The sequence below is a fragment of the Ambystoma mexicanum genome, chromosome 6p, assembly GCF_040938575.1.
Source record: "Ambystoma mexicanum isolate Mex_15411 chromosome 6p, UKY_AmexF1_1, whole genome shotgun sequence".
Taxonomy (NCBI): Eukaryota; Metazoa; Chordata; class Amphibia; order Caudata; family Ambystomatidae; genus Ambystoma; species Ambystoma mexicanum.
In genome coordinates, this window is record NC_090935.1 from 1,529,633,747 (window position 1) to 1,529,658,286 (window position 24,540).

The 24,540-nt window shown below is 42.2% G+C and overlaps 1 protein-coding gene across 3 annotated transcripts in view; it reads right to left on the reverse strand.

Moving 5' to 3' along the window:
• Nucleotides 1-24,540, reverse strand: part of DGKQ (diacylglycerol kinase theta) — a 1,656,676-nt gene that overhangs the window by 1,278,646 nt on the left and 353,490 nt on the right. For all 3 annotated transcript variants that reach the window (XM_069626394.1, XM_069626396.1, XM_069626395.1), the window contains exon 2: nt 17,553-17,632. In XM_069626394.1, the coding sequence (XP_069482495.1) occupies nt 17,553-17,632 (80 nt within the window). The remainder of the gene's footprint in view (nt 1-17,552; nt 17,633-24,540) is intronic.

Below are 24,540 nucleotides of genomic sequence, written 5' to 3' on the forward strand. Positions count from 1 at the left end.
TTCTCAAAAACTGAATTTGAATGTAATACATTTAAAAGCATTTTTATTGTGCACCGCATCCCTTGCCAGTAGAAAGAGTCCTGGTCTAGAGTGTGCCGCATCTTTAAAATCCTTAACACCTCCCTCTGGAACAGCCTCCCTGCACCTCTCAGACTTCAGCCGGACCTCCTTAAGTTTTGGAAACTGCTCAAAACTCTGTTCTTTTCTACCTCTTTCCGTTCCCTGCTAATCACCCGACTGCCGCTGTGACCGGTGGCCTGATCCTCATGAATCACACTGATCCCCAGGCCCTTTCATCCAGTCAATACTACCACCCCTTCCCCCCACTGGACTGCCCTGCGGGCCCCTGCTTGGTGGCTCCACATACCACCCTTGAGAGTCTCCTGTCCCAACACTTAGCCTGAGGCTCCCCTCCTTGGCTTCCCTTAGAAACTTCTCTCCTGGGCCCTCCTCCAGCCCTTGTCCACTCCTCTGCTCCTCCTTCCTTCCCCTTACTCTGCACTTCTCCCAATGCACTTGCACAGCCGAATGCTACAAGGCCAACTAGGATCTCAACGGTATATTACTGTTTTTGCCACTGTTATTATTCCCCATGTTCCCTTCCCATTTAGCCACAATCCTGTTGTGTAAAGCGCCTTACAAATGCTCAATACAATAAAATAAAAAATCCTATGCTAGGTGCATGGTGATTAGTGCAGCATTTGAAGAAAACGATTAACTTTCTGTACATTGTATATTCCCCCATATATTGACACCTGACTGCTAGTGTGGTGCAGATTGGCATGCAAAAGAGTGTGCCTCAGGGACTACAAGGATCAGATGATTTAGAACGGATGCTACCCTCAGTCAAAATAAACATGACAACATCCTGGCTAATTCTTCCTCTATTAGGGCAGAATCGAAGAAGGAAGACACTAGAATTACGGAGGCGGTAATGCGAATCAGTGATACAGAAGATAATGTGCAATGAATACAAACCACAGTGGGTAACTTGATTAAAGAGTTAAAACAAGTTAAAGCAAAACGTGACCATTTCGAATCACGGTCTTGTTGTAATAATGTTTGAATTCTTGGGGTCCCAGAAAAGGCTCCATGCAAAAACATGGAGAAAGAGGTAGATCAACTAAGGAAGATTCTTGGAAATCCAGCGCTTTCATCACATTTTACTATCGATGAGAACATGCATCGATCATGTACCCTGAAAGCAGAGCCTTCATCCAATGTATGCCCACATTTTGTATTACAGAGATAGCGGCCTACTGTGGAAATATGTCAGAGGACAAAAGAAGCTTCGATAGGAGTCACATCCAATCCATCGCTATTCTGATACCTCTACAGCCGTTCAGCAGATGTGCTGTTCCTTTCTGGAGGTCGGGAAACTCCTCAAGGAAATAAATGTCCAATAAGCCGTGCTACTCCCGTGGTGACTACGCTTTCAATATGAGAGTAGGACATACTTTTTCTCAATCCCTGAAGAAGCAATCGCCATTATCGAAACCGAGGTCCGAAAAAGGGACACACAAGTCGATAGATTAATCACAGCATTATGATGTTCAGCTTCTTCTCAATGTTACTCATAGATGTAATACTGGGTGTACACGCATTTATCCTTCTATTATGCTGATAGAATATAAATGTTGCCTGAATTATATGCAGTTAGCGCCTATGCAAATGCTGAAATGTGTTGTGGATGGTCTTTTTAGAGGGGGCAATGTGTACACAGCGATAGTGCGGGTGCAATAAGGATGGGGACTGTAATTGGTTATGATTGTAATTTGAAAAATAGCACTTGATGGTTGTTGCAAATCAAAGTATGTGTCGATTATATACAGTAATTCTGCAGATACATCAGAAAAACATGTCTCAGATACGAACCGGATGTAATGAAAGAACTAGTATAAGCTGGAGTGAGAGAGGTCTGGGCAAGCCCATAAATGCACGGAAATTGCTTGCATATTTACACCAACATGATCACTGATGTTATTTCAAGAGACGCAGGCTGCGACAGAGGTTGCTGCACATTTTGGGATGAACTGAGGAGATCACTCATAGAATTGCTGAGGCCAGTGACTTTTTATGGTTGGCTAGTAGCTTGCAACTTGACATTTTTACATCTCGATAACCAAAAGTATACGACATACTCATTTCCTACCTGGGTGGTATTAGCTGTCATATGCAGATCACAACACCTTTTGTCTTAACAATCAGATATATTTCATGGGTGGGTATGGGTTTTTAATTATATATGGTAGACTTAAGGTAGACTTAATAACACAAAAGTCGTTCTTGTTAATGTATAGGACCCAATGTAGATGGCCCAGATATTTATCAATATATTGTTGACATCTATACTTGTTTTTCCATGGCTCTAATGTTGTGGGAGGTGATATAAATACCAATTTAAATTAGACTCTTGATATTACAGAGGCACCACTAGAGCAGAAACTGGCACAGATGGTGCTATATGGGATGGAGTGTCGGGACGTGAGCTCTTGGATGCTTGGAGGGCTTAGCAGCATGTCGCGAGGAGTTACATCTTCTATTATACAGTATAAACTATGTACTTGTAGATCGAGGTGTGCTTGCTGTCTGCAAATGCACTCAGTCCCGTAGTGTTGCGTAACATTCTCCCTAGAACTTATTCAGATCCTTCACCTGTGGGACGCTGCTATATTGAGGTCAAGGAAAACAGCATAGACCCCGCCGGGGATTTAAACCGGCTTCATTGTCAGATATACAGTTTGCGACAAACATACATGTCCATATTATGAGAGTTCGGTGCCATGCGTCGGCACCTTTTTGGCATACATTTAAAGTTTGCATTTGTGGGATTGCTATGCCCACAGAATTTGGTGTTTTAAAAACAATACAGAAGGAAGTCAAGGATGCAGAGCACATTTCAACAGAATTTGGATACGCATCTAAACCCACAGCTTTGTTAAAACTCGGAATTCAAATAGCATTAGATACGTTTTATGAGGCTGCTCAAATATAACTAAATGATCTTGTGAAACCAGAGATGCCCAGGCATTATGGCCATACTGGCAGGCCTGATGGATTGTTGGCACACGTGTTACACAAGAAGGCGGAAGTGCAGACGTTCCTTGTATTAGGTCAAAGAATCATCAGACACTGCATACATGCGCTGAAATGAATGAGACTTAGCAATTACTCGGATTTATATGCATTGGGTAATGCAACTAGCAACAAGGAGATATCAGCCAATTTAGATCTGGTGACAAGTACTGTGCTCTCAACTAAAGCTTTGTGCCAGCTTTAGGCCTCAGTTAAGACTGAAGAAATTAAATACAGCGTTACCTAATTGTCAAGCACCGGTGCCTGGCGGTTTAGTAGCTGAACTCTACAAAGAGTATCTGGAAATACTAGCCCCATATCTTTTGAAATTATGGGAAGAGTCATTAACTAAAATAATTCTCTGAGTCATTGGATGAAGCCACTGTTATTGTTCTCCTGAAATTAATTACTTATTACCCTCTTGTCCTCATAAATGTAAATATTTTTGTGAAAACCTTTGTGACTAATCGTATGGATTTGATGTTCTATTTGGTTCACTCAGACCAGTAGGTATTAATCTGGGCTCCTCAACTGCGTAGAACCTTTAACCTGTATAGATGCCGACACTAAGGCAGTTACTGCTGCTTTAGATACAAAAGGCCTTTGACACATTCTCCTAGCAATTCTAATTCACAGTAGTGAGAAAAAGTGGGTTTGGCCCATGCTTTATTTTCGATATTGGACTACTATTCTCGCAATAAATAGCTAGAGTATGCACGAATAGGCCAACTTCTCTGCTGTTTCAATGGGCAAGAGGCACGTCGTCGTTCTGCCTTGCTTTTTGCATTAGCTACAGAACCTCTAAATTACTTAATAAGGGATAAACATAAACTAAGACTGTGTGGGCCCATTGAAATTATACATCTTGGTGCAGACAACCTGTTCTTATTTTGGAGAGACACTGAAGAGAATTCTTAAACAATAATGAAACATGTTATACATTTTGGTAAATATTTCAGTCTCGCAGTAGAGCAAAGTCGAAGTTGTTGAGACAAAAGTACCCAAATATCAGTGATTCAGATGGGAATAAGATCAAATTAAGTACTATAACTATATTGAGATCTTGTGTTTTTTTTATACGATTACAGTAATGGAACTTATATGCTTCACGTCAAGAAGAAACTTGAAATGGGTTAGGCTTCCTTTGCCATTGCTTAGAAGAATTTCTATGATTAAAATTATGATACTTCTCACATTTTTGTAAATGTTACAAAATATCCCTACTTGGCCATGAATAAGCTTTTTAAAAGAAAATGACATGATGCTCTTTTAAAAAGCTTCTTCTTGGGAAAATACAGATACGTTGAACCATACATAACATATCAGATTTCATAGAATGTGTATGGAAGCCTGGTGCTGTCAGGAGGAAATTGTCTGCACTGTCTCTACCATGGAAAGTCGAGATGGGTGTGGTATCTTCTCCTGATTTTGAATTGCATTAGTTGGTTGCACAGGCACAATTCGCCATCTTCTGGCATTGGACTGGCATGGTCCCACCTCATGTACAATTGGACAAGTGCGCAGCTGAGAAAACAAACATAGGAACACAACTGATTGGAGTGTATTACAAAGATGACTGCCTATGTGACCCAGTTAGAACCACGTTGGGAGCTTGGAAAGAACTATTTTATAAAAGGAAAGTCACAGAACTGCATTATTAGAATATTCCCCTATAGCAGTTTCCTGCTGTAGGACCCACGATGGATAAGGCTGTACACATGGCTTGGCAGAAGGGCAGTAGCAATAGTCTTGGTGATATGTATAAAAACGTCAATTTCATGGTCTGGTCTGCAGTAAAATCTAAGGTGGGTGTGGATTGCGACAGGCAATAAATCGAGTTTGCGTGTGGCATTTAAGGCCTTGGTGGCCATCTTTTACTATTTAGCCTCCTTTGCATCCATGCATAACATATTTAGTGATCTCCAACTGCAGCAAAACATGCATGCCTATTGTTAGTATCCAAAACATGGTCTAAACGGTTCTGGAATGTACACATGGATATATCTGACGTACAGTGGCAATGTACATGTAAATACACCAAAACAATATTGGCGTACTTCAAATGATGCCTTATAACATTTTAGGTTCTCAATAGACTGTACTACACCCCTGCCAGAATTAAACTGTTTAAATCAAACTGTGAGGGCAAGTGCACAAGTTGTAATAATCTAGCATCAGGCCTACTACACATGTGGTGGTCTTGTCCACAACTAGCTGGATTCTAGACAGAGGTGTGCGGGGTCTTGACCAATATAATAGGTAAACATGTAATGGATAGCCCTACTGGTGGTGGTTAGGAAATATTGGTAAGAGGTCTAGTGTAAAAAGTAGGTTTCTAAATCCTGCATTGCAGCTTGCCAAGCAATGCATTCAACAATTGACACGCACTGCACCTTCCTGTATATCACGTTTATTGTCATATCGCACTCGCCCTAAAGACGTTTGGTCAGATTTGAGCTGCTATTTGCAATCTTCGGTGACTACCACGCAAAACATTGAAGACGACGCAGTGTAAAGATGTTCCTTGGACTCGTTTTAAAGAAGTGATCTATCTTATATATCTTTCTTGTGTTACTTTTATAATGAATAAGCCATAATCGGCTTGTACCACTAAGTGCCTAAATAAAATATATTTAAAAAAAAGAATAGAAGACACTATGGCTTCGTCTTTGTAAAAGACTTTTCCGGAATGTACATAAACAGGAAGTAAGATCATGGCTATTTTTAGAAATTGGCATTCACTTTGTGTAATGACAGCACCATTGTAATAATTTCTGACGGAGATTGTGTCATGTTTTCTACCTCATCTTTGTAAAGAGAGCCAGGATTTTTAGCATGTATACATCAGTCAGTGCGGAGGTTACACCAGGTGCCTTAAAGCCCTCCAGCTGCAGGGTGCATTAATCAATGTAACCTAAGAGTGCAGGAAAAGAGCACTCGGGATATTTGCTAGAGCCTATGTCTACTTGGATTAAAGTAACAGGGATAGGAAAGGAGGGCATGGCTGACTCTTTAGGATTAACAGATTAGATTAAATGCCATTATGCCTCACCTATCCAGCCTGTTCACCACATGTAAATGTAAAAGGGTGTGGCTGGATTGACAATGTTCAAAACTGGGTTTGGAAAATCCATTAGATACAGTTGCCCATTTGACAAGCATATTAATTTCGAATGTACTGGGAAGCCAAGCCCCAACCGGTTATGATACAGATCAAAGTCTGGTGGTGGGGAGACTGTCCTTTAATTGTACAAGCATTTACAAGGACTGTTTGCGGCAGGAGGAAAGGCTTGTGGCTAAAAGAGTCGACATGGACATACCCACAGCCCAGTTAGACAGGTGTGTAGAGAAACCAGGTTAGTGGGTTTCCCCTATTTGCCCTTCTTGCATTTTTGTGTGTGTGGCAGGCTTTACAGGGAGCTAGAGACAAGAAAAGAATTACAATTTCGTTCCACTAGTTTGGGAGTCTGACTGCATCAAAGAATTCTTGCAAGTTAGCAAAAGGATTTTAAAATGACTCAACTTATCATGTAAGGACTCTAACCCATGTAATGTGGCATCTGGGGCTTTTTGGTGGTTGTCTTCTTGCAAAGGTCCTTGCCGATTCAGTGTTTGCAGCATTCGAATGTTAATAACTGACCGTAGTGAGGGTCTGGGTGCACTAGGTGGCAGGCAAAGAATCCGATCTGGCTAGAAACTGGGGGGGGTTGTTGCCATAGTAATTAAAGCCAGACTGAATGGGTCCACAGCCTATACCAAGAAAGCCCTTAACACAGATAGAACCCACAAGCTCTTCAAATAGACACATATACACAGTCATGTGAATCAGGATTCTGCAAGTCAAACGGCCTCCCGCAAAAGGTCCACTACTTGCATTCTAATTCCTGAGCTTGGGTTTTCTCTGAAAGGACATCTTGGTAGCCCCTAGGCCTAAACATTCCGTGGAAGTTACTTGCAAAACATTTGTCAGAACTGGCTCCAATAATTAGTGCCAGTTTTTATAGCATTAAAATGCATACAAAAGGAAACTCAGAATACATTAGATGGCTAAAACAAAGGCTAAAGGAAATAAATGATGAATGAAACCACATGCTCCTCCTCATCCGGATGTTTGTGCCATGACTCACACGCCCATCACTGAATACAGAAGGACTGCATTTGAATCCGAAATGTTTCATACCTTCCAGCTCATCTTACTTCATTCTCTGGCACTCAAAAGAAGTGGGAGCGCTGTCCTACACGTAAACAGGTCATTCGGGTTGAGCAGCTGTAAAAGGCGGGAAAGTTCAAAGATGCCAAACTTGCCCCACACCCTCAAAAGTGCAAAGATGATGATGCTAACAGTCTCCCGTCTCTAAACCAACAAGTTAACCACAGAGCCATTAGCAAATGACTTACCAGTTATTTGTTGCACTGTGACATCGGCGATTAGTCAAGATGGAGTTTTTTTTATCTTTCTTGACTAGTGATTAGTAAATGTATGGAATCTATAAAATGTATTGGAATCCAATATGGTGGTAGGATCAAGATCTTTGAGCAAAATGTATTCTCCTAACTGGACCTACGCTACTGTTCTAACTCATTACCATGATGTACTTAATTGACGAAAGTCTTTGCACAATGCAACATGAAGACTAGAGCTTCACTAGCACTAGGCCAAGCTGAAATACCCTGCCCAGAGATGCCTGATCAGCTTCCTGCCAAATGGACAGAGTCTTGCAAGAGTCGGCGGTTGTGGGGAAACACCATGCGTAGCCACTTACCATAGTCCAAGATGAGCAGAAATGGCACCCGGTCCGTATGTGAACAGGATAGGTAGCAACAGCGACTACCTAGTTCCACTGGAAGACCCAGAGAAATCTTCTTTGTAGAATAGATGTATACTAAATTAATGCTGCGATATAATGAAGTGTTCCACAGGGACATAATTTCACCAAAATGGCAGGGGTGGCAGAAGTGACATCACACGATCCTCGACCTCTGATAATATCACGGGAAGTAATGTCAGTTGACCCCACCCCAAAGTGACATCACAGGAAGCGATGGAACACGACCTTTCACCCCTTGACAAAATAGGAAGTGTCATCAAAAAGCATTGTTTAAAAGTACACTTCTAAAAATATGGTTATGACATCACTGTAAAGTGATTTACATTTATACAAGAATGGATCACCATTTGCATCATTAATATCAGCGCGGATAGGCCCATATTACCAATTACTGTCAATGCATGCAGACGTCCAAGGCCAAACGACAATGATGTGTTATTATGTAGCACTTATGCTTATAAGTTCATATAGAACTATACATACAATATCACCCAACCTGTGTTGGCACTAATTTATCAACCTTAGCAGGATGAAAGGCTGAGTTGACCTTGCCAGGAGTCGAACCTGCAACCTGCAGATCTCACACACATTACAACAGCAAGCGCTAAACCCCCTGAGCTATCTTACCAGCTATAGCCATCAGAAATCCAGCCACTCCAAAAAACAAAGAGCCACATGCTGCTGGCCACAGCCCAGAAGCCTCTGTTTCACTTAACAAAATTTAGGGGTAGCAAGGAGACCACAGAGGTAGCAAGGGAGACCTCAGGGGTCGCAGGTGCGACCCCTAAATGACGTCCTCTGTGTTCCATGATCCAACTGAAATACCAACAGATAAATGAAGAAAAAGCAAGTTGGATGCTGTCCAGCAGCAGAGGACATGGAACAGGACCAGGGCATACCCAGGGCTGCACTTAGTACTCCAGTGCAATCAAAGGACTTGAACCGGAGATCCACTTTTTCTGCCATTCTTGATTAACAGCAGCACTCTCCCTGGACTGCCTATACCATGTAAAGGGTTGTACCAGGGCATCCATTTGCATATACAGGGATCACACTCAGGTAAAATGACCCTTAGAAACAACTAAATGTGACTTTCGAAATAAGATGCCAACCAAAGTCATGAACACACACACACAGACCTTATCCACAGGGGCAAGATGCACAGACACTCACTCATGCTCAGCAATCACCTTCTTCCATCAGCGTGGTAACTGAAAGAGTTAACAACTCCTGCAAGGACTCACACAGTTTGAGTTTAACAAAATCAGGAATATTAGCAAAAGCACTGCAGGACCTCTACCACAAAGAAGGATGTGGCAAGCACGTTCAAACAGGCCATCTGCACAAATATATAAATTCAGGATAAAAAATGCCATAATCCAGGATCCTGGCAATGAGTCACTTAGCAGACACCTTGAAGGTCGGCCTGCCCTTGCTGAACATCAAGCGTTTCTGTAATGGAAGTCACTTACGAGGAAGCCTGCTGTGAACTCATTGAAGGAGCCTAGTACACCTGCCTAAATATATATTAACTGTTATCTATCTATTTGATGAAAGGCGTGCTCGCCTTATAACCAAGAGCAAACACTATCAAAGAATGAAGAATAGTGTATGTCCCGAAGAAGCAGCAGCAGTCACACATAAGTGCATCCACGAACAAGGGAACTGCTTCATGGAAGCAAAGGACTACAGTGAATATGTGGAATGGTCCAACTCTTGCCCCAGAGTGCAGGCGGGAACTCCATAAGAGATGTTCAAGGAAAATAAACATTTCATTACCATCTTTAGGAAAATTGTGGAGATGTGATAAAGTACATTTAAACCCAACCGCATGAAATAACAGGTGTGTGAGAGTGCTACAGAGGCCTGTTACTCCTAGCAGGAGGTGATCGCTAGGGATTACGAGCTGCCAGACCATTGTCTCAGTCTAGATAACTGGGATTGTCCAACATAGGTATGCACACCTAACCACCTTGAAAAAGTAAAATAGGTATCAAACTTGTATTGGCAAAAGAATTAATCTGAGATCACGACAAAAATGTTCAGTTGAGATCACAGAGTGTGCACTAAGCAGCACATACATTGAATGCAAACTTCTATGTGTGTTAGAATCTGCTACACAACGGTTATTACCAACAAACTCAGTGGTTGCAGTGCACATCTCCACAGATTGGCTCACCCAGACCGGCAGCTGACTGGGTGTAAGGGTCCCTCACGTCAGGCAACCTATCATTAAGAACAGCACACAACCTCCAAGAATATAGCAGCCGGTTTTGTTTTATTTATTTTTTCGCAAAATTTAGGTTTAGGAACACTTGCAGCTTCACAAATGGAAGCCATATTTTGTCTTTGACTTGCAGTGTTTTTATTTTATTCTAGTTGACTTTTTATGGATTTACAAACATCCAAAGCAAGCTTAAATGAAGCAGTGGACAGAAGTATTTTGCAAGGTATTTTAAGGCTTGAAATATATTAATGGTCTTATGCAAAAGAGCCACCCAAAGGTAATACAATCCCATACTTCAAAGACACACATGACTTCAGAAAAACCTTCAGTCGAACTACTGTCAGGGCACTTCAAATTAGCATAGCTACGGAGCACAATACAAGACAGTCTGATGGCATGACCTCCCCAAATTCAATAAAACTGGGTGTGATCCAAGCAAGGGTTACTACACTGACATTACAGAGATTCCCAGCAGGAATGTGAGCATCAGTGTGCTGTCACACTTGATGAACAGAACCTGTCAGTCATAAGCTGATTGGTATGTCAAAACAAGAAGTGACATCTGTATTCCTTTGGAGTGCTTAAATTAGTAATTAAATCTGGACTCAAACCAAATTCCAACGGGTCAGTGATTGTTGCCTCTATGCAGGCTTATTCCAATGCAACACAAGTTAGAAATTCCTTGGTTGTCAAGTTCTAGAAACTATAAATCCGGTAGCCATTGGCCCAGGAAGCCGCTATGAACAAAGATCGTCTGCGTAGTCGATTCCCTGGATTCTTCAGGGTATCCCCCATTGAGTATGAAACTCAAAATATACAGTATGTCACAGCCCCAGGAACCCAGCATTACAACCTCAGGGTAAATGGCATAGCCTGACTTGCTCCAGTCTTAACTTGCACTATTTCTTGCTCCACTTGCGTGAAATTCTCTTTCCCTGCAAATCCGAGAAACAGAGCATACGGATGTGTTCTGAATCAAACTAAAAGCCTACCACTTCCCCTCCTAGTTACCCTCTTAACCTACCTCTCATTTGCCTTCTAGCTAACATTTTTCCCTCACCTCTAACCTGCCTCTGTCCCTCGCTTCCTCTGCCTCCACCCTAGCGCTTCATCCATCATGGTCACGTCCCGAGCACAGCTGGCCGTACCGCCTCCCTGCACTTAAAAATGTCCAATGCTGGTTGTCCTTAATCTATATATGTCCACTTATGTATTGTTCCCAGTGACTGTTCCATTTACTCCCCTCCTCACCCTGGTTAGACTGTCCCTCAAATTAAGAAGCTCACTGCTTCCCGTCAGATCTGATTTATCTGTTGTACGTTTGTTTGTGACCGAAATGCCATGCTTTGTCCACAAACACCATTGCTGCATCCCCTGCCACACACGATACAAACCGCAAACACTTGCACCTACTGTTTAAGGGAACGTTCAGTGCATTGCACTTTTTTTCAACTTCTTCCTACACATTTATTTTAAAACAAAACCATTCCGGAATGGTTTCTTTTTAAAATAAAAGTATAGGAGCTGTAAAAGGTAATTAAAAAAAGTAGAGGAGCACCGTTCCCGACCGCTCCCGCTCACTTCGACCACTGATTCAATCCAAGCAAGGGGTTGATTGTGAATCCCAAAAGAAAGAGTATAGAGAAGATCAGAGTGACTGACAGTGACAAAAGCAGCGTACAGGTCAAGGAGAATGAGGATAGAGGAAAGGTTGGAGTGCTTAGCAGTGGCGATGAAGTTGGACACATTCATGAGAGCAGTTTCCGTGGAGTGGAGTAAATGCAGTGTGTTGGATGACGGTATATTCAGGGGATTCACTGCAAGCTCAGCAAGTGAAGCTGAGTCGCCACCTTCACTTGTGCAATGGGCCGTCATTCGTTGTATATATTGTCATCAAAAACACTGCATTTACTCGTGTTTTGGATGATAGTATATCCAAGATATTCCACAGCAATGTGTTAGGTCCCTGCGCCCTGCTTGCCACGGCCAACAGGGTACACCGGAGGTGGGGCCTATGCCAAATGTACCGCACTGAAATGGCTGGCGCTTAAAGAACTGAGCCAAAAGAAAGCATACTGACTAGTTCTATGCCTTCCAGCATTCGGGTGGGGCACGCCGCCTTCCTGTCCTGTTGTGTTACGTTGGTTTCTTATATAGTACTTTACACACAGCAGGGCCACCTTCCAGCACTGAAGGGGTAGAGCAGAGAGCGAGTGGAGGGCAGGCGAGTGGACGATGCAACACAACAAATGAAGCAAAAATGTATTACCAAGTTTAGCTGTAGACAAATTCACTTTAAGTAATTCATGCCTAAAATATTTCAAATCTGCAAACTCAAAAAACGAACCTTCTGAAGATCATTGTTTTTAAAATTAAAAAAAAGAAATGCAGACCACAGACTAAACAAAATAAAGTGGACGTATCCATTTCTTTCAGAGAAATACAAGAAAAGAAGGTTAGAGAGACAATAATATTTGTAAATGGCAAAATGAAATGTGGTAACAGCAGCAGCAGCCCATTTCAGATCCGGGGTCGGGAGGGCTGCACAGTCTGTGCTGCCTATCGTCTTCACCCGAGGGGCAGCAATACAACACAGTGTCACACTGACTCAAATGATTCATGTGAAAGCCAATTTAACAGTAAATCTATTTCACAAAACATAAATCACCATGTTGGTCAAATTCGTGCTTCAGTCATCAATACAATGACCATTAAAATGGGTAGCAATAACTCCTACTATAACAGTGCTTAGAAGCGATAGTAATCTGGCATTAGTAAGCACTTTAAAAAATGAGATACAATTATTATTAGTTCCTGAAGCTGCATAATTCCCTGTCTAGCCTAGTTGTCATGATATCCTTTGATGGGCATCTTTAAGAGGTTGTGAACATTGTGTTGCCCCATTGCTTAAACCCGCCTTCATACTCGTATGCTTCTGTAGGCAGAAATGAACCACCCTCAAAGGCTGAAGGCATTTGGCCACAGATCCCGGATTTAAAATGGAGACAGTTTGTTCACAGAAACTCACGTGTCCTTCAATCCCAAGGTCATGTCACTATGCCATATGAAATCCAAATGGTGACCGTGGTGTGCTGGTGCATTTTGTGCTGTGTAAGTTTGTCAAGTAACAAGAAAAAGCTAGTATATTGGATGTACCAAGAAGCCACATATGCTCCGCTGAGAATGTTGGTCTTTGAAGGCACAGAAATCATTGTTTTCAGGATTCAATGGTTTTCAGGGTTTTGGTAGTAAAATCCTCTTCCCAACACCTAGTTAATAACAACACAGTGAACTTCTGGGAGTTAGAACACTTGACTGACAACAGGGTACCGGATAAACATACAGTTCCCCAGTCCTATTAACATGTATCCAAGCTCTAGGAGGACATATAACCTACGATTTTGAATTGAGCGCACCAAGAAGTAAAGCTAAATTATAAGAATGGAATGTTGGCGAGCCATTGTAAGTAATAAGTTAGTGAGGGCGTAACCTCGGTTACAAAGCCTGATGTTTCTCTCCCAACATTCTGCCTCAGTGCTCAAAGACTCTCTCAGCCAATATTCCTCCAGGACAACACTCACTGTGGGCTCTGAGCACCTTCTCAGAACAGTTTTCTTATGTTTCTAACCTGGTTTAGTTATTTTACCATATTATATAATTTGCAGTAAATTGTGTTGGGCGGATGTAAGAGGTGTTATCCTCCCCTGGGCTGTAATACCTCAATATGCCTTTACTATGACTCTTAGTACGACTCTGCTGTGTTCTATATAACCTATTTGTTAGGAGAGCATAGGATTATGTTCCATATTAAAACTGGGTCTAATGAGAGACATTACAGCTGAGTGGAGCTTGGAATCTTTAAATGGAATATGGTGGTGGACTGGATTCAACGTGTGACGGTTCAAAGGGTAAGATTATGCATTGACCTCAGATGTCATAATACGAATGTAGTGGCAGAGAAGTTTCTGATTCCAAGGATTGACGATTTATTGGCAAGAGTTTCAGGAGCACAGGAGTTTTCGCTGTTGGATTGGAGAGCAGCAGGTCATCAGATTGAAATTCACAAAGACTGACGTGACATTGCGGCATTCATCACTCCTTTTGGTTTATTTAGATGTAAAAGGAAGCCGTATGGCCTAGCATACGAGGCTAGTGTTTTTCAGAAGACAATGCATACGTTGTTGCGGCATGAGAGTGGAGTCATATTTTAACAGGATGATGTGTTGGTGTGTGGTGCAACGGCAGAGGAACATGATGCCAGGTTGAGGAGAGTGCTGGAGATTCTTAAGGAGGCAGGTATTACTATTGCCTTTGAAAAATGTAAATTCCGATTGAATTAAGTCACGTATTTGGGGCATGAGATTACCAAGGAGGGTATAAAACCAAAACATGATATTGTACAGGTAATTAGGGAAATGCTGGAACCAAAAGGCAAGAATGAGGTGGCAGCATTCCTTGGGTTGGTAGAATTTTACAGTACGTTTATGAGAGATTTGGCAGACAAGACCAAGAATGTGCAAGGACGGATGAGAAAAGGAGTCATTTTCCAGTGGAATGAGTTGTGTGAGAAGGAATTTGAGCATGAGAGGCAGTGTGTTGCAGGATCCGGTGTTGACTAGTTTTGAGTAGAGGGGGGAGACTCTGGTGTACACGGATGCAAGTGATACAGATTTGAGAGCCGTTCTAATGGAACAAGAAGGTTAGGAGTTGTTTACTGTTGCTTCTGCATCAAGAATTTTGAAAGAAGCAGAAAAGAGGTATTCAGTGGTGGAACATGAGGCACTTGCTTGTGTGTGGGCAGTGAACAAGTTTAAGACTTAGCTATGGGGAAGCAGTTCAGAGTTAGGATGGACCACAAATCACGGGTGAGCATTTTCAGTAAAGGTGGATTGGATGGGGTATCTCAGAGGATAATGAAGTAGGTGGGCAGCATGCAGGGTTTGCAGTTTAAGGTTGAACGTGTACAGGGAAGGTACAATGTGGTTGCGGATGCCCCGTCAGAGAAAGTGTGGAGTAGAAGGAGGTGGAAGGAATATTTCAAGTTCAGGAGAGTGTCACGCACAAAGAGCACGGTGAGGCTGGTACTCATGATGTTGTATATCAAACGGTTGTGCAATTGATGCAGAATAATTGGAGAGGGATGGGTGAGATGATGAAGAGGTACCGGAATGGATTGACTATGCTGGGTGGATATTTTTGCAGATGACATTGTTTGGTTTTTCCGGTTGAGATAAGGTTGGGTCACAGAGGGCACTTAGGTGTGGATAGGACAAGAGCTCATTTCTGGTTGCCTGGAATGGATGAGGAGATTAAGAGGAAAGTTAAGGAGTGTATGGAGTGTGAGGAAGGGGACAAAGGATTGCGATTTGTACACCTCCAATGAAGTTTCGGCAGGTGCCCAAAGTGCCTTGGGGTGAGATTGTTTAAGATCTTTTGGGGCCATTCAACATAAGAGGTGCAAGGGACACCTATTTATGGTAGTGATGGACCTACATCAAAATGGCAGTAGGTGTGTGTATTAAGGGATGTGAGCTTGAAAAGTATAATAAGGTTTTTGGAACCATTGGTCCTGAGAGAGGGTTGCTCTGGAAAATGTTTGTTGGATAATGGACCATAGTTGGTGTATAAAAGTTCATGGAATTTTTAGAGAGATACGGTGTGCAGCAGGTGACCACAGCACTATATACCCACAAGGAAATGGTTGTGTGGAGAGGTTTAACCACACTTTGATGGATGTTATAATGATAGAGGTGGCTACAGGTGGAGACTGGGTTAGGGCGGTGATGGAGACAGTTTTCCAGTACAGGTTAGCACCTCATACAGTGACAGGGGTATCACTGTTTTAATTGTTGAGATGCAAGAAACTCAATTCGCATTTGTGACCTGACTGGATGGGAAGGTCAATATGTGGAGGTGTTAATGTGAACACAGTGCGTGATAGAAGTTTGCAGGGTAAAATGAAGGGTAAAGTAAGATTTGATGATAAGAAGTCATTGAGAGAAGTACAAGTGAATCCAGGTGATGTAATCCAAATCAAATTGCCAGGCAAAGTGAAGAAGGGTGAGTTGAGCTTCTCAGAAAAAATTGAGGTGGCCAAAGATCTGGGTGCTTCCATCTTAGTAAAAGATGGAAGGTATGGAGTAAAGAAAGGATGGCTGAGGTGAAGGAGGGATGTGTCGGAAACGTTCAGTGCAAGGAAAGGAGGTGTTAGGAGAGCACATGTTCAGATTATGTCCCATATCAAAACAGGGTCACCAGAGTGACATCACAGCTGAATGGAGGATGGAATCTTTGGGTGGAATGTGGTGAACTGGATTTGATGTGTAACGGTTGCAAGGGTCTAAGAGGGAAGTCGCTTATGAACCCTATGCTTGAGGAAGAAGAAGAATCTAAAGATAAATGTACTTACCTGATCCGTGCAAGTCATTATTATGGTGATAACACATTTATTGGGAGTAAAAGGAACCATAGCCCCTACGTGTGTTCGTATGCACTTTACCAGAGAAACAGGTGCATCTAAGTTTTCAGACTCGTAGGGTGACGCTCAGATGTCCAGTCACCCCTACGTTTTCCGCATCCTCCCAGAATTCTTCTACTTGGTAGTTTGCTTCCAGAGGGTGAAAAGAGAAGTGAACCTGGTGTAAGAGTGCCTTGCTAAATCCACATCACAGTGTTCGCATAGGCACGAGGGAGTTATTTGTATGGCGAGGGAGTTGCTCAACAGGGACGTGAGTCGTGCCCAAAGGGCCAACATTGGGTATTCACACATTTTTAAAAGTTGTCTTGGACTCTCTGGTGAATAAATACACTTCGGTTTTGATCCTGAAGGTTCTAGGTAGAAATGCTGGGTAGGAGGTGTAAATATGAATTAAAGTATAGATAAATGTGCGGAATGTGTGGACTAGAAGGGATGGGTGGTAGAAAAACATTTGGAGTGAGCGAAAAACGGTAATAAACGTGTTCTGTGAATAATAGATCCTGCCTGACCTGGAGTAAGCTCACACCTTGTCAGACAAGCGTTGAGAATAAGCGGGCCTCTTGTGAAAAGGTGCAACCTGCACAGATTTTCACGCTGTAGTTTAAATTAATTTAGCTGTGAATAGGCCACACGTAATCTAGGGCAGAACCAGGAGACTTTGTGAATCGGCACTTGGGCATCCAAGACCTGGGAGTGGGAGAAATGCTGGCTGTAACAGTGCTGAGCACTTTTCACAACAAGTGCCATCTGCCTTTGCTATGAGCTGTGCTTTGCAACACAAACCATCACTGTTGGAATTCCGGTCCTGCATGCTTATATTTTTAGTTTACATTTAAATGCAAGCTGATCGACTTTCACGTTTTGCGAAACCGAATACAATTCAGTGATCAACGAGAAAATCAATATTTGAAATCGCCATTATATTCATTCTTTATAGACTCACCCGTACTAAACTGGGAGCTAGGCTTGCACACAGGATCTTCACGTGCTTTCGGCACTTTTCATGGGACATGAAGTTGCAAACTGCAGAAATAAAAGACAATGTGTCAGTTACAACGGTCAGCTCTCTTCATAGACACGCTTTTCAAATCCAGGAATATATTCTTGTCACAGACATTTAAACTGTCAAAAATAATAGATTATATTTAACCATCAGACTTCCAAAAAAAAAAAAACACTCTTGCTCCATTTCAAATCATCTGGGTGCCAGAAAATCACAGCATTGGCTTCTTTTAGGAAACCAAGTAATCGAAGAGCTGCTGAGCAGAACCTACCAATTAAGTTATCATATGCAACGTGCTTAAACGATATGATTGCAGCAGCAGAGTATAATAAAATCCATGCACTACATAAAAGCCCTATCCTTTTGGATTGAGTATGTGGTATTTTCACATCTTATCTGCTAAGTTTAACTCACTTTTGTTGGGAGTATAAAATACCGGTGGTTTTTATTTTTTTTTAAACCAGAAGGAAACGGCACATTTCATATAAGTACAATGTGCAGACTAGTAGATGGACAACTGTCAAGAGTGGGGATGTTTCCCACCAAGGGATTATGAGTGGCATCTGAGAGACAACAAGAGTGAAGCACAAGTTGTTTATGGTGTCACCCAGAACACACAGGTTAAAGGGTCCTTCTTGTTCCTGGGTGGCTGCCTAGAACATAATGTTTTGTCCCCTCCCCCCAAGCCTTCCACTGTGCCTTATCCTCATAGTGCACTGTCCCCCTGGGCCAGCAGTACAGCAGTTGGAAATGGAAGGAATAAGGGTCCAATAAACAACACTGACCAAGAAAGATATACAAGGTCTCATGCCTCCATCACCTCTTTCTATTTTCACCATCCTTCCCTCCCCACTAGAGATCCAGAAAGGCAGGTGCAATGCTGCATCCTCAACATCACTCTGTGCAATATTGCTTTCCTTTTCCACTGGAGTGTGAGGCCATAGCAGGAAGATACAGCATTGTCTTAGACAACTAACACATTTATGAGGACAATCATTTATTCAGGATGACCCAGACATTTAGCTTTATATAGCAATTCATTTAGAACTTGTAAAGGAGCGTCAGGGGCTCTCTAGCTGTCACCCCAATTACCAGCAGAGAGATACTTGGGCACCATCAATATCCGTGCCGCAAGAACGGAATACTCAACCATAGGGCAATGTTTACTGTCTTTATTATCTAAAAATTGACAGGGATCGCACTAGAAAAGCAAACATTCTCCAGAGCTCTCGTTTTCTGAACGTGCGTCAACCCATTTTAACCAGGAGTGACGTCAGAAGACCAAGTTCCGTCCCCGAAACCTATTGGGGGGGGTGGATTGGTCAGTTTAGGCAAGAGATAAATAAAATCTATAGTGATTAGGTCAATTATTGGGTAGCCACCTCTACCTAAAACAAATACAAAGTTGCAGGAACGCGGAGGAACTATTGGCTCCTGCAATATAATATGTCTGAATTTGAAAGGTGACTCTGGATTGGGCAGAATGTGTCATCCCAGCCTTGGGACCTTGGACAGTTACGAGACTGAGTGACCCTTTTCAAGGCAATGAGAATGAGCACAGAGGTGCTGTGTGTTCCCTAATGTTGCCATCTCTGATCACGTAAACCTGAGAGAGTACATTCAGTTGTTAATTCTGAGCAACAATTGTAACTTTCCACCTCTGGTTCGATGGGAACATCTTCTTTCCATCTAACTTGAGTGAATAGGCATTGTCACGTTTATCGGGACCACAAAATGGAGCTCTGCTGCTTGTAATTATGAGGATTTTCAGGTGGCTTATTGTCTTAGTAACTGGAAACGCTCCATCTCTGCCTGTGCTTGGCTGGGGTGCACTGTCTCTGTGCTGAGAGTCGAGTGGGGGTCATGAGGGCCACACTTGGACCTCCGTCTTCAAAATGTATCCAGGTTATGTAGGATGGCAAAAGAAGATAAATCATGACTTAGTCACATGATAGGGATCTCACAGACAGAACAGAACTGAGAGTGAAGGGCTATATCATAGGGTATTACCCAAATTGTTCGAACACAATTGTTCGAATGACCGAATTGACCGAAAGTCAAGGGTCCAAATTGATCTTTGCACAATTGACTGTATATATATAATGGGGGGTTGTAGGGGGGTTTCCCCCTACATATATGTAACAATTGACCTTCACAATTCGGTCAATTGTGCAAAGGTCAAATGTAATTCGAACAATTGTAATTCCAACAATTCGTATACAACCATATCATAGTATTATCAGATAATCGTGTTATTAAGTAACTGTGGTTGGAAGAGTTCTCCTCATTGCTCAGACATTCTCTAGAAGATGCACCAATAACAGGAGTAAGAAGAGCACTGTTTTTCTAATACAGATTTCTCTGTGCTAATAGACAGTTCTGTTTCAAGAAGAGACAACTGTTGTCACTAGCTAGTGTGATTTGGGATGATTTCAAGGCTTGAAGTGAGTTCTGAAGTCAGTACATAAAGATGCATCGGCCAGATGGTTTAAAATGACATCAAAGAATCTCTTCACCACATGAAGATCCCTGGGAATTGGGCGATTGTCAAAGGGAAGGGCCAATTCCATTAATGATTGTGTAGTGGACCGCACGGTCTGTATCCCAAAATTCTCAAACAATGTGACATGGGAAAAGCATGTTTTGTAATGAGATGAGATGTGTCAGTTGGTTTATAAGTCAGTATTTCCATCCTTAGTTACGTATCTTGGAGGGGTTATCCATTCGGATCTGTGCCCGATCATAAAACAATGATAGCGTTGGAGGCGGTAGGGACCAAGTGGTTTTCTGTACAGTCGGCTGTGCAGTAGACCATTTTGAAAGATGTGGAGTGCCCCTATTCTTTTCCCCAGTTGCTCCTCTGTGGATTTACACTCTGGTTAACTCTTCCTTGGTAACCTATAGATAGGTGACACTGAATGGGGTGGGAGGCCTCCTATGAGACATAATACAATTGAAGAGGGGTAGTCGCTTGCACATACTCCTACAATTTGGAAGCCTGAATTAATCTTCGAAATTGTAGAAAGATTGAATGCCTCCTTCAACACAGAGACCAGACATCCCTTGGCCGTGCCAAGCAGGGCAACAAAGGGTTCTACCTAAAATCGCATATCTCCAATTGTACCAAAAGGGCTCTTGGTCCCAGTGAATTAAATTAAATGAAATAATATTTTATTTATAATCGCGCTCATACACAAGTGTTTCAGAGCGCGACCAGGGAAAGGGAGGGGAAAAGGGGAGAACAAAACAACCATCGTACTATGCCCAGTGATATTAAGAGCGCGCAGGTGCATGGGAAAGGGAAAAGGTGGAAAGTGCATGGAAGGGGGCAGAAGTGGAAAGTGTGGAACAGAAGAGAGAACAGAATACATAATATTAAGTAAAATAAATAGATAAAGGTGATAAACAGTAGTAGTGCAGCCAGCCAGTGGCAAAGGTGCTAGGTTAGTATGATAGGGTGCATTTGATAAGTGTAGAAGAAAAGTGGGTTGGGGACTGTATGGGTACAGATACAGACCCCAGTGCAAGGGGTGGCCCGGGGGTGATGCAGAAGGGAGGCAGGGTGAGCAGATACCCGGGCCCAAAAAACAGAGGGTGGCCAGTTGCACAGTGCCGAGAGAGAAAGCAGATCAGCAGGGGAGAAGAGGGGCAAAGGCAGAAGAGAAGAGGAAGGTCTTGAGCTGCTTCCGGAACCGGAGATGGTTCTCCTCAAGTTTCAAGGTGGCAGGGAGGCTATTCCAAAGGGAGGCCCCATCCGAAGACCCGGATCTACCCCCAGCTTGTTTCTTTGAAAAACGACTGACCCTGAGGGAGTTCAAAGAAAAGGGGTGAAGGGTTCCACAGGGGAGGTATTTACGGATGGATAGTTGAAGGTATTTTGGACTCAGACCCCAGAAAGCCTTGTGGACAATGCAGAGGGTTTTAAATGTAGTCCTTGCATCCACTGGGAGCCAATTAAGGGATTTTGGAGCTGGAGAGATACGATCCCAGGGCTTGAGGCCAAGGACAAGTCTCGCTGTCCTGTTCTGAATTAGTTGTAAAGGGTGGAGAGTGGAGGCAGGTAGATTTAGAAAGAGGCTGTTACAGTAGTCCAACCTAGAGAGAACCAGAGCTTGAGAGACAGTGAGCTTCTAGGGGAAGGAGAGGAAAGGCAGAGTACCTCTAAGGAGATGCAATATGATGTTTTACTTTTTAGAGACTTCGGAGATGTGTGCAGAGAAGGAAAGTGTGGAGTCAAAGATGACCTTGAGGTTCTTAGCCTCGCAGGTAGGAGTAGGAAGAAGGCCAAGGGAGGCCGGCCATAGAGTGACTGGGAAAGGATGGTGAAGGTGTAGCAATGAGGAGGATCTCAGTCTTGTTGGCATTTAGACAAAGATCGTTGGCGGCACACCAATTTTGTATGGCTATTAGGCAATCAGAGATGAGGGAAGTAGAGGAGGTGGCTGAAGGAAGTCTGAAAATGAGGTGGGCGTCATCAGCATAGCACTGGAAGTTTGAGCAGAAAATGGAAATGCAGTAGGCGAGAGTTGCTAGGTTTTCCATGGGATAGCAACAAGCCTAGTATCAAATGTTTTCATTTTTCACTGAGACATTTCGATCCACCCACTCAAGGCCGCCAAGTAATTTGTTTATAGGGTACGGTAAGACCATTCCAGGGAGAAGGCAGATTTATAAAGGATAAATAATGAAATCTTTCAGTATTTTACCGAGCAGGCAGGAGCCCCATGACTGTGGCATAAGCATAAACGAACTCAAGCTACATCCGGAGGACATGGAAACAAGAAATAGCCACTTCAAATACAAAATCTGAACCTGGTGCAAATGATGTTGCCTGCATTTAGGATGCACCATTTAGTTGGCTTGCACCATATGTACTTCCAAGTCACATGGCCATTGTTTCTTTTCTACAATGAACACTCATCTACCCAATTGTATGGCTACAGGCAATAATTGGTAATTGGTACGGTCAGATCAGATTGGTTAACACATACGCCAGGTGCATTCCTATTAATGCCTGTGTCATTGGGCTCAGGCTTTAAATTGATTTTAATTTATGCTACTATATATTTTTCGACTATTACCGCCCTAAACATGCACTGTCTTTGAACACTCCAGTCACCCTCATTATTGACATTCTCTCAAAAGTGGTTGTGTCAGTAAATATCCGTTATCCCACGGATGCATCAAAGATCCCGTTTTCTCTACACATCTGGATTTGCATGTATGTAATAATTTTCCAACTTGCCCTTTTCAGCCACTAAATGCATTGTGGACCTCCACCATGCATGAACAACCTCGCATTTGGGGCACTCCCACATGTTATCTGCTTTATATCCCATTCATGTTCTCAGTACATATTTTACATGAGACGTTATACACTTGCACATGCAGTCTTCATATTAAAAATACATAACAAAAGCCAACAAATAGAAGAAATATAATATTTCTAGACATTCGTAGTTCTGTATACATTAAAAGATCATTTGCCCAAACCATCATTAGTTCAAATCTGCATAATTTGATTCCAGAACACATCAATTGCAAGAATTAAACTAACTCCATATATGCATCAAGCCCAGAGAGATTCGGACCCGCGCCTTCGGTATGGTGTACACATTTGCAAAAAGTTTTTGTCTTAAAACATACAGATTCGGACGTTTTATATATAGACATTTCAATGTCTATAGTATCCTTTCCCTACAGAAATGGCAACTGCGCAGGCCCCTTACAATCCTTTGTCGAAATCCCATAATTTCCATAGTGTCTCACATATTAATTCTAAAAACTTAACAAACGTTCATCATACGTCTTTGTTAGGGAACAGTTCAATATAGGGTTGTGTAATCATTTAATGTGGTATTTACAATACTCTTGGAATGAGCGAGTTTAGCAAATTTAAATGCATTGTGGCCCTAGCCTACAAATTGGCCGTCCATTTCATTGTAGCAAGTTGAACCCCCGAACAATCACTAGGATTCCATGAAAACTCCATTGCTGCAAAAAAAAAAAATCTAATATGAATACCCATTTCTAATTATTTTTAGCATTGCAGTATCTGATTTGGTTTCAGAATATATAATTTTAAAAAAGGATCATTTACTGACATTTGCTACTGTATAGAAAGATACCGGACACAGTTTGCGTCTTATTAGACGTAGAGATACAAAGTTCACATTTCCCAAGAAGGGTGCCAATATTTCCCTTCAATCCAATTCAGCCACATTTCTACATATAATGTAGTGGTCTTTAATCATATAGAATAACTGGAATTCATCATGTACTGTCAGGGTTGGCTTGAGAGATAAATCCCCATAAATGTTATGTAAGCCCCTTCAGCGGGTAGCCAGTATCCTGCCAATTGTAAGGTTATCATCAAAGAGTTTCTTGTCCGACGGCCCATTTATTTATACTGACTCCTCTATATCAATATTATCTTACCAGATGAAGTAGGTTCCCATCACATGTCCATACACGGTTTGGCTTAATTTTTGTGTTCAGTATTTCCATGATTTTAGTTTTAGTATAATTAATTTCCAGATGGTAATTATCAGAAAAAGAGAGCATAGCATTTCATTTGGCTTGCAGTCAGTCACCCACATATCATAGCCATTTGATAGCCATATATCCTTGCATATTTTGGGAGAAATCAAATTGCCTTTAGCAAATACACCTGAAGATTTGGAAATTGTACATTAAGTAAGAAAAGGGCCAATATGGAGTCTTGTTTAAGGCCACAGTGCGTATTTCCCTTCATAAACTGCCCATATGATATCATCGAATTCTGACCCTGGTATTTTCATATAGACCTATAATATATTTAAGGCTCTGGGGTCAATTTTATTGGCAGCCATTTTATGCCAAAGAAAATCCCTGCACACCCAATTTAATGTTGCTGAGTAATCTGTGCATGCAACAAATAAAGTTGGTC